The sequence below is a fragment of the Artibeus jamaicensis genome, unplaced genomic scaffold (assembly GCF_021234435.1).
Source record: "Artibeus jamaicensis isolate MK-2021 breed Jamaican fruit bat unplaced genomic scaffold, CSHL_Jam_final contig_69, whole genome shotgun sequence".
NCBI lineage: Eukaryota > Metazoa > Chordata > Mammalia > Chiroptera > Phyllostomidae > Artibeus > Artibeus jamaicensis.
This window is the reverse complement of record NW_026521927.1, coordinates 129,669-140,513: the sequence shown is the minus strand read 5'-3', so window position 1 is coordinate 140,513 and position 10,845 is coordinate 129,669. Positions and strand designations below refer to the sequence as shown.

The 10,845-nt window shown below is 38.0% G+C and overlaps 1 protein-coding gene across 1 annotated transcript; it reads left to right on the top strand.

Annotated features, from left to right (window-relative positions):
• The first annotated feature begins 5,024 nt into the window (after window positions 1-5,024).
• Window positions 5,025-5,963, top strand: LOC119055764 (olfactory receptor 51G2). The gene has a single exon (XM_037154037.2). The coding sequence runs from the start codon at window positions 5,025-5,027 to the stop codon at window positions 5,961-5,963; it is 939 nt and encodes a 312-aa protein (XP_037009932.2).
• The last annotated feature ends 4,882 nt before the right edge of the window (window positions 5,964-10,845 follow it).

Genomic DNA, 10,845 nt, shown 5'->3' with positions numbered 1-10,845 from the left:
AGGATTATGAGCCTCTGGGAGAACATTAAACATTCTAACATCCAAATCATAGTGGTGCCAGAAGAAGAAAAAGAAGACCAAAAAATTGAAAACATATTTGAACAAATAATGAAGAAGAACTTCCCCAATCTGGTGAAGGAAATAGACTTCCAGGAAGTCTAGGAAGCTCAGAGTCTCAAAGAAATTCAACACAAGAAGGTACACACCAAGACACATCATAATTAAAGTACTCAAGATTAAAGATAAGGAGAGAATCTTAAAAGCAGCAAGAGAAAAGGAGAGGGTTATCTACAAAGAAGTCCCCATAAGACTATTACCTGATTTCTGAAAAGAAACCTTGCAGGCAAGAAGGGGCTGGAAAGAAGTATTCAAAATCATGAAAGGCAAGGACCTACATCCAAGATTACTCTATCCAGCAAAGCTTTCATTTAGAATGGAATGGCAGTCTCTCTGTTTTATGTCTCTCTCTGTCTCTCTTTCTTTTTCTCCACAACATCTCAGATTCAAACCAGTTTTCTGCAGAAACACATCTAACACTACCTGTTTCTTTTCAGTGCTTGGACACAGAGGTGGTAAAGAAATATTACTTGTGAGGAGAAGGAGTATTATTTATATCATAAAATATTTGTTAAATAGATGAAAAACAATAGAAAGTATAGATAAACAAATGTTATGAGCTAAATAATGGCCCTCCCAAAAGGGTTGAAGTTACAATCCTCAGTACTTCAAAATGTGTTTGGAGGTAAGGTCTTTAAAAACATGATTAAGTTAAAATGAAGGTGATTAAGTTAGAATGAAGCTGTTAGGGTGGGTCCAAATCCAATACAGCTGGTGTCCTGGTAAAAAGAAAAGATACCGATGATACTAATACATAGAGGAAAGGCCATATAAGGACCGAGTGACAAGGTGGCCACCTGCAAGCAAAGGATAAAGGCCTAAGAACAAACCAAGCCTGCTGACACCTTGATCTTGGACTTCCAGCTACAGAACTGTGAGAAAATAAATTTCTGTTGTTAAAGCCACCCACTCTGTGGTATTTTTGTTGCTGCAGTCCTAGAAATCTGATACAAGAGATTTTCTATTTTGGTATAAATTTCAGGCTAAACATGAAGATGCCTTTCTAATTATAGAGAAAATAGAAAATTCTGAAGTTAGAGTTAAAAATAAATCATAAAAAAGAGATATATCAAAATTTCTAAACTTTTTTGGTTGTCAAAAATGACAGTTTTGATTCTGTAAGGATGAGGCCCACAGATCTGAATGTTAACAAGCATCCCAGGTTATTCTGATCCTAATTATCTGGGGACTATGATTTGAAAAATACTGCTTCATAATACTCAAATAGGTATACAAGCTCAACCAGAGATTAATGAAATGTGGCCACAAGAGGATGCCTACCACATTTCAAAGTGTCCAGTTAAGTCAATGATTGGAATAATGTCTTATGATTGGATTGAGGATTCTAGAGCAGCGGTCCCCAACCTTTTTGGCACCAGGGACTAGTATTATGTAAGATAAGTTTTCTACAGCCCAGGGTCAGGGATGGTTTCAGGATGTGTAAAGCACATTGTATTCAAGCTTACCTCCTGGTTCCTAACAGGCCCTAACTGGTACTGGTTCATGGCCTGGAGGTTGGGGACCCCTGTTCTAGGGCATTCCTTACTATTTATACCTTTATATTCCTAAAAGGAATCTAATAAGCTAGATACTAATTACCTGGGTAGTGATAACACTAAAATGGTCCTTAATTCCTCTGTCTAAAATGTCTTCTTCATCAGGTTTCAAAGTCCAAAACTAGATGATTAACTCTTCATATTCCTGTATTAACATATAAAATGCATTCTTGGATTTAACTACTCTGCAGGGGCTTATGTTGCCCAGAAGTTATGAGAATAGCTGTTTCTCTAATTTGTCCCTTGATGTTTAGAAAAATAAGGTTAAGGTTTTTTGGGGGGGGTTTATTTTTATTTTATTGATTATGCCATTACAGTTGTTATATTCCCCCCCTTCATTCCCCTCCACCCTGCATCCCTCCACCCCCATTATTCCCCCCTTTTAGTTTATGACCATGCGTCTCGAGTTCTTTAGATTCTATATTTCCCATACTATTCTTGCCCTCCCCCTGTCTACTTTCTACCTACCGTCTATGCTACTTATTTTCTGTACCTTCTCCCCCCTTCTCCTCCTCCCACTCCCCTGTTGCTAACCCTCATGAGATCTTCATTTCTATGTTTCCACTCCTGATCTAGCTGTCCTTTTAGTTTGCTTTTGTTTTAGATGTGGTTGTTAATAACTGTGAGTTTGCTGTCCTTTCACTGTTCATCTTAAGTTTTGAGTAGATCAGAAACAGGAAGAGGTGATGGAGTCTGAGTGTAGCCAGGGGTCAAGAGTATATAGGGTTGCACAGGGTACCAAGAATAAGCATCCATACAATCACAATATTCTAAGAACTTGGCCTGACTTCTTGCTTCCTCTTTGGTGATAAGAAAGCCATTAATTTAAAAAGCCCTTTTAAATATTGCATATGGTTATATATATACAACATGTATATCACATATAATGTGCATAAACTATACAGTTATGATACATTAGACATAAAGAACTATCAACATTACCCACTCTGCTTTTCTGAATTTGTGCAGGTTGTTTAAAACCTTCTTCAGACCTTTCAGCTATAACTACACACATGACATCCTCTGGGCTCCCCTTCTAAACATTTTACAAGATCATCCTCTTCTCCTCTCTTTCCCCTATTCCCAAGGTCTGAGATAATGAAGTTGAGGGAGACAGTCAGATTGGGGAATTGATTAAAGATCCTTAAAATGTTCTCAATGGGGACCCCAGGCAGTTACATAAAAATCAGGTAATTAAGCATTCACCCTTTGTCCTCTTTATAACTCCAGAGCCAGTCTCTAGTTTTAGCATTCCTTCTTCCCCAGGTAAGGCCCGGAGCCTCTGGACTCAGCCTTGGTGTGTGAAGGGTGAATATAGTGGGCAGGTATTTGGTGCTGAGCCGTGGAACCAAGAAGAGGTCCCAGAAGGCTCAGCCAGAGATTTGGAGAGAGAGAAAAAAGAGAAAGAAGTCTGAGGCATAAGAAAGCCTGTAGAGGTTGCCTGCCCAAAGTGGAGACTGCTATGGTCAGAGAGAACAGACTTCATGGGATTCCAGGTCTGGTTTTAGCACTGGCTAAGAAAGGAGACAACAGCTTTCTCACATCTGTTCACTGCTTAGCTTTGTTAACCTAAATGTTCACAAAATTTCAGAATGTGCCTTTGAGTTCCAGCTCTGTCACTGATGGCTGCAGACATTAGGTACGCAATCAAATTTTCTAAGCCTCTCTCTCCTCGTTTGCAAATTGAGGTAATAATATTAACTTGCAAGGCTTTTCTAAGGTCTCATGCTATTTCTTTTGCAATGTTCCTGGTATGTTGTCTGATAAATAGTGAATGTTCATTAGAAATTGTAGTTTTTTCTCACCACCCTACTTTATCTTCAGGTCGAAAATATTCTTTGCCTTAGTATTTATGAGTTATTTTATTAACCACTGTGTATTTTGCCTGTACCTACTAAGCCCTTGATTTTGTGCCCACTACTGCTGTAGACAGTGAATTGTCATCAGTGTAAAAAGAAAGTGTAATCATTTTTAGTGCCTGGAATCTAGGGAAAAATAGATCTCATCTCAGTTAAAATCCCAATTTGGCCTGACTGTGATGTAAGAAATGTTAATTTTCTCTAAGCCTCTGTTTTCTCATCTAAAATATCATAGTATTAACAGAACTTTATTTATAAAATTATTTTAAGTAAATAAAACATGGACCAAGTTAGTAACAGTTAAATAAATAAAACTTAACTCTTATTCATACATTTTAAAAAATTGCTGAGCACATACTATATACCAGTGCACATTCTAAAACACTGTCTTCATAGAAATAAACGAAGCAAAGCCTCTGTGTACTTTGAGCTCATGCTCTAGTGGGGATATAAATTGTGAGTAGGATGATCACTGCTCTAGAAATCAGGAGGCTCTAATCAGCGTGTAACCTCTGCCTCGTGACTGTCCCCTCCTGAGCACTTTTCTTCATCTGAAGAAGAATGAGCAATACCAGCATTCTGTGCACTCCCATGGACTCTGCATCATGACTGGCACTGTGCCCATCATTGGTGGGACTTTGGTCTTTCCTCTTACACATTCATGGCAGTCGATCCCTAGACTTCCAGGGAAAGCCAGTTACTGACTGGTGTAAAAATCAGAGCTTTGATTTCTTACTCCAGTCATCAAGAATAACTTTACAGACAGCCATTCACATACTCTCCAGTTCTCTTTGGAATTCTGTGAGCTGAGTAGCACTTTTGCTCTTATCTGGATTAAGCTAGACTTCAATAGGAGGAAGACCAGAAAAGGGATGTGTGAAGAATTTGTCAGTATGTAAGGTTAATTATTACATGTGGTTGAGAAAGAAAAAGGAAGAGGAAAGAAAGAAAGAAAGAAAGAAAGAAAGAAAGAAAGAAAGAAAGAAAGAAAGAAAGAAAGAAAGAAAGAAAGAAAGAAAGAAGGAAGGAAGGAAGGAAGGAAGGAAGGAAGGAAGGAAGGAAGGAAGGAAGGAAGGAAGGAAAAGAAAGGAATAACAAAGAAAGTAAGGTAAGTGAAGAGAATGGAAGATAAGTTAAAAGAAAGTTTAAAATGTTAGTGAGGGTCCTGGCAGAAAAGATACATGTGAGGAGAGATTAATTAAAAGTCTTCTCATAAAGGGTAGGCAAAGTTAAGTATGGTCAACAGGAATAGTAAAGGTGCTCAAACCTCTTAGAGTGAAAAAGCAAAAAAAAAAAAAAAATTTTAAAGAAAGTAATTCTTTAAAAAGTGATGAGGGAGCTAAGTTCCAAAAAGAAATGATCTTTGGAGGAGCTGTACAGTTCTAATAATTTTTTTAAAAACTTTCTTTCCAGGCACAATCGCTAGCTTTTTCTCAATTCATTTCTTTCAGGAATTTGAAGGTAATTCAACACTCCCTTCCCTCCATACACAATGACATTGGGACCCCTGGAAAACAACAGTGGCATGGCTTCCTCCTTCCTGCTGAGTGGCATTCCTGGGCTGGAGCACATGCACATCTGGATCTCCATCCCATTATGTTTCATATATCTGGTTTCCATCCTGGGCAACTGCACAATTGTTTTTATCATTAAAACGGAGCCTTCACTCCATGAACCAATGTACCTCTTCCTGTCTATGCTGGCTCTGACTGACCTGGGTTTGTCTCTTTGCACACTTCCTACAGTGCTGGGCATATTTTGGATTGGGGCACGAGATATTGGTCATGATGCTTGTTTTGCCCAACTCTTTTTTATTCATTGTTTGTCCTTCCTGGAGTCCTCTGTGCTACTGTCCATGGCCTTTGACCGCTTTGTGGCCATCTGTCACCCCTTGCGCTATGCTTCCATTCTCACCAATACAGTCATTGGCAGAATTGGCCTAGCTTCCCTGGGCCGCAGTGTAGCACTGATTTTCCCATTGCCTTTTATGCTCAGAAGATTCCCTTACTGTGGCTCGCTGGTCCTCTCTCATTCCTATTGTCTCCATCAAGAAGTGATGAAATTGGCCTGTGCAGATATCAAAGCCAACAGCATCTATGGCATGTTTGTCATTGTTTCCACAGTGGGTATAGACTCATTGCTCATTCTCTTCTCCTATGCCCTGATTTTGCGTACCGTGCTGTCCATTGCATCCAAGGTGGAGAGATTCAAAGCTCTTAACACCTGTGTTTCCCACATCTGTGCTGTGCTCCTCTTCTACTCTCCTATGATTGGTTTGTCCATCATCCACCGCTTTGGGAAGCAGGCACCTCATTTGGTCCAAGTTATCATGGGCTTTGTGTATCTTTTATTCCCTCCCCTGATGAACCCTATCATCTACAGCGTGAAGACAAAACAGATCCGAGATCGTGTGATCCATGCCTTTTGTTAATAGCTGGGTCTAGCCTTGGAGGCAATATTTTCTTAAATGTACCATTACTCTTCTATCCTTACAATATCAAGTGTACATAAAATGAAGGAGGTTGCTACTTATGTACTCAACAAATATATACAGGAAATTGTATTATTCATAGTAAAAAAAAAGTTGATATAGAAACAAAAAAAATTGTCCTGTAGCGGGGGAAGAGAGTGTCAAGAAAGATTTCTCTGAATTGACGGCCTTAAGGGACATGTACAAGTTAGGAAGTCAAAGTAAGAAATTACATTCCAAAGTAACAGCATGTGCAAAGCTGAGGCAGAAGTGTGAGAGATGAAATACATTAAGAGAAAGATCTAAAGTTATTTTTTGTTGTCATTGTTGATCTCTTGCATATTGAGAAAGAGTAGAGAACATGGGTTGAGGGTGGGGAAAAAGGAAATAGGTTGAGATACTACCCATATCAAAAAGGTCACAGGTCAATGAACCAAAATGAGATAATTTTTAAACCCACTTTATTTTGTATTACACATTGCCTGAGATTAAAAAAATATATATGTCTGTGAGGAAAACAGACCTAGATAAGATGCTCTCAAGAAAAGCTTTGAGTCCTGGCTGGATAGCTTAGTTGAAGCTTTCCCAATAGTCCAAGGTCGCAGATTCAATACCTGGTCAGGGAACATACAAAAATCAACCAATGAATGTATAAGTGGAAATGAATTGATATCTCTCTCTCTCTTTCTCTCTCTCTCTCCCTCTTTCTCCTTCTCTCTTTCTAAAAATCAATGAATAAAATAAGTAAACAAAATAAGAAAAAATTTGAAGAATCCAGAGGGAAGTATGAGAATGTCATATTACTGCATAGTTTTAGTTCAGGATCAAGAAAGTGAGTTGCATGCCCTGGCTGGTGTAGCTCAGTGGATTGAGTGCAGGCCTGCAAACCAGACAATCGAGGTTCGATTCCCAGTCAGGGCACATGCCTGGGTTGCAGGTCGGTTCCCTGCAGGCCAGTTCCCAGCAGGGGACGCATGAAAGGCAACCATACATTGATGTTTCTCTCCCTCTCTCCTTCCCTTCCCCTCTAAAGATAAATAAATAAAATCTTAAAAAAAGATTTAGAGATGTTTAAAAAAAAGAAAGTGAGTTGCAGAGGGCCAAAGACAAAATCTTCCACTATGAGGGTTATGTGGAGCCAGGACTCACAAGAATCTGGTATCTTCCTGGGCTATCTAGCACACTTGTCATTTAACTCCTGGTAGACCACATACCCACTCCACCCCTAGTGCTCCACTCTGTCTGTTTCTGCAATGATGGGTACATGTAACCCTTGGGTGTCATTGTGTGGACAATCCTATATTACTCGTACAGAGAACATAGAATAAAGTGGAATACATATGTGAATGTCATGGGTGCTTTATGTCTTAGGTGTCTGTGCACACACAAAACTTCAGAAAAACCATAAAGCCACTGTAGAGTTGTGCATAAAACTTTATAGCTGGAATCTATATCTGGACTGTGTACTTGTCCTCGTATGAAAGTCACGTTCTCATATCTTATAATGAATTAAAGAGTTATTGTGATATATTGGAAAGTGTATTACACTTGGTGTCAGGTTTGGAAAGTTCTACTTTCTAACTCTGTGGCTTAGGAAAATTATTTTCCTAATATAAGCTCTATTTTCTTTTTTTAAAAAACCTACCAATATCTATCCTACAATGCTCTCTACAAAATTTAAATATATGATATATTGCCATTGCCAAGTGGCTCAGTTGACTGGCACATCATCCCGGACACCAAGAGGTTTGGGGTTTGATTCCTGGTCAGGTCACATATGGAGGTCATGGGTTCAGTACCCATCAGGGTGCACACAGAAGGCAACCGACTGATGTTTCTCACATTGATGTTTCTCTATCTCTCCCTTCCTCTCTCTCTCTGAAATCAATAAACATATTAAAATTAATAAGTGTATGATATATATGAAAGTTTCAAAAGAAAACATTAGCATGTTTTTTATCTCACAATAAATGTAATTACTTTCATTCCTAAAATAAAACCTAATTCCACAGAGTAAATCATACCACTGAGAATGTGTGATTAATAAAAGAGGAATCCCTGAAACAGCCTCAAGGTTAAGAAGACCAATGGATACTTTTCCAGACACAACAGTAACCACATGCATTATTTCATTTATTTATTTCTTCTCATAGCATGTGCAGAATGGATACTTTCTGCTCCAGGTATTGTTCAATACAAGGAATAGGTCCTGTTTATTTTCTCCTATGTAGGTAGTATGGATTTGGTCATAGGAAATTCTAGACAGAGAGAAAAACAAATTCAGAGACTTTCAAACAAAGTATTAGACCTTTCAACCTAATAGAGTTAAATCTGAATTATCGTGTTCTAACTCAAGTGCATGGCACTATTATATACCTAGTTGTTAATCTCTGACTCTCTCCATTATCTTCCATATTCACCAAGCTCAATGCAATAGGTTTCTTCCTCTTTCTTTTAGTTATCTCTTATTCTTCCCACCTCATTTTTAACAGTTTCATTTTTTTTATTTGCGACATAGAGAGATTTGTTATTCCACTTAGTTATGCATTTATTGGTTGATTCTTCTATGTGCCCTGAATGGGAATCAAACCCACACATCAGGATGACACTCTAACCAACTAAGCTACTCAGCCACTGCTTCCCAATACATTAGGAAATACAAATCTGCTTTGTCATTCTCTTTATAATCTCAATAGCCTCTGTTGTTATTTTTAAAAATTAAAGATGTTTTGTAGAGCCCTATAGGTTTTGCCCTTCTCTTGTTTAACAGATGCTCTTGCATCATTACATTTTCTTCCTTTTTTACTCCAAGAAGTGGAAGAATGGATGGAATGAATAGAAGGGTAAAGAATGTACAAATTTATAGAATTGAGATAAGCTCTAGATATAGTAGTGAAAAGAATAAAAAGTGTGAAAAAAAGACTAGACCATGAGTGAAGCAAAAAGCTGATAAGATGTATGAGCAACACCAAAGAAGAGAAACTATACCTTCATGGTAATGGGAAGCCAATGAAGTATTTAGTTAGGAAAGTAAAATAGTCACATTTACATTTTAAGATGTTCACTCTGTCCATAATATAGAGAATTGATACAGAAGAGATGAAAAGAATTAATAAGAAAGAGACAATGGGAAAATGTTATAGCCATCTAGACACCAAATCATTATAACAAGTACCATGATAGAATAAGTGAAAAAAAAGTGAATAGTATCAGTAGATATTTGGTTGAAAAAAATTTGTTCATGACTTGCCTATTTATTGGATATGTAGACTGAATAAGAGGAAGGAATGAACAAAGATTACTCCCTGGTTTCAGTTTTGAGGAATTAAGTGTACGAGAGTACTACTCAGTAGGTTAAAGAATACTTGTAAGGAACAGGCTTAAAGGAAGGAATTAACTACATTTTGAAAATACTGAAAGGCAGATGATTGTGTATCCTGGAGAGCAGAGTGGTTAGGAACTAGGGCTCTGCAACCGGATCAACTAACAGGATCTCCTAGGATCCAGATCCCATCACTTACTAGCTGTGTGATTTTTTACCTCTGTGAACTTCTACTTCATCTCTCAAACAGGCATAAGTAATAATACTTTTCTAATGTTAATATAGGAACAAGTGTGGTAATACACCACATATTGTATAAAGTCTTTGGTTCAATATGTGGTACTTAATAAATGAACAATAATTATGAGATATGATTATTACTATTCTTATTAAAAAGTAGAGTCAATAAGGCATTTGTATCTATGAACCTACAGCTTGCAAGCGAAGGCCAAGGCATAGGAATGAATTCATAACCTGTGATATTAAATTGATAGTAAGGCAAGACCACTGAGACTTTCCCTCTCTAACAGAAAGCCTAAAACTAGAGTGACAAACACAAATCCCTCACAGGCTGTGCAGTCAGGTAAATGAGTATAGTCAAATGATAGAAGACAAATAAGAGTAAGGCTGTGATCTGTGGCAAACTCTAACAAAAGGGACACAGCTACTCAGCTCTAGAATGTGGGATTCTCATTACTAAGTGTGCTTATGTTTTTCCTTTTTTTATATTTTTCAATTTGAGTTGACACTACCAGAACCAATAAGTATAGACAAAGATTGAATTGAATTGAATCTTTGAGTGCTTTGTTAGAATGCCTGCAATCTGAGAAGACAACAGGTTATGTGCCTTCAAAAACCATCTTAATGTCTCATCTGAAGTCTACCTTTTTATGAGAAGAGTAGATGAGGGGTTTGGAGAAAAAGGTTAATTGGATAATAGTTGCAGTCTGGGGGCTGATTTTCCTAGAACTTCTTTTATCTGTTGATCAACACTTCTTTTTAAAAAAAAATTACTTTATTGTTGTTTGATTACAGTTGTCTGCATTTTCTCCGCACCACTCACCCCCACCCCAGCCAAACCCACCTCCCTCCCCTGCTTCCACCCTCCCTCTTGGCTTTGTTCATGTGTCCTTCATAGTAGTTCCTAAAACCCTTCTCCCCACTGTCCCCTTCCTCCTCTACTCTGGCCACTCTGATTGTTCTTAATTTCAATGTCTCTGGTTGTATTTTGTTTGCTTTTGTTGATTATGTTTCAGTTAAAGGTAAGATCATTTGGTATTTGTCGCTCACCACCTGGCTTATTTCACTTAGCATAATGCTCTCCAGTTCCATCCATGCTATTGCAAAGGATAGAGCTCCTTCTTTCTCTCTGCTGCATAGAATTCCATTGTGTAAAAGTACCATAGTTTTTTGATCAACACTTCTTTATTTGCATCTCAGGAGTTCCCTCCCTAGAACACAATGGCTCAGATACCATCTCCACATCTGAGGACTGCCTGGGGCACAAAGGTTGAATTGCTT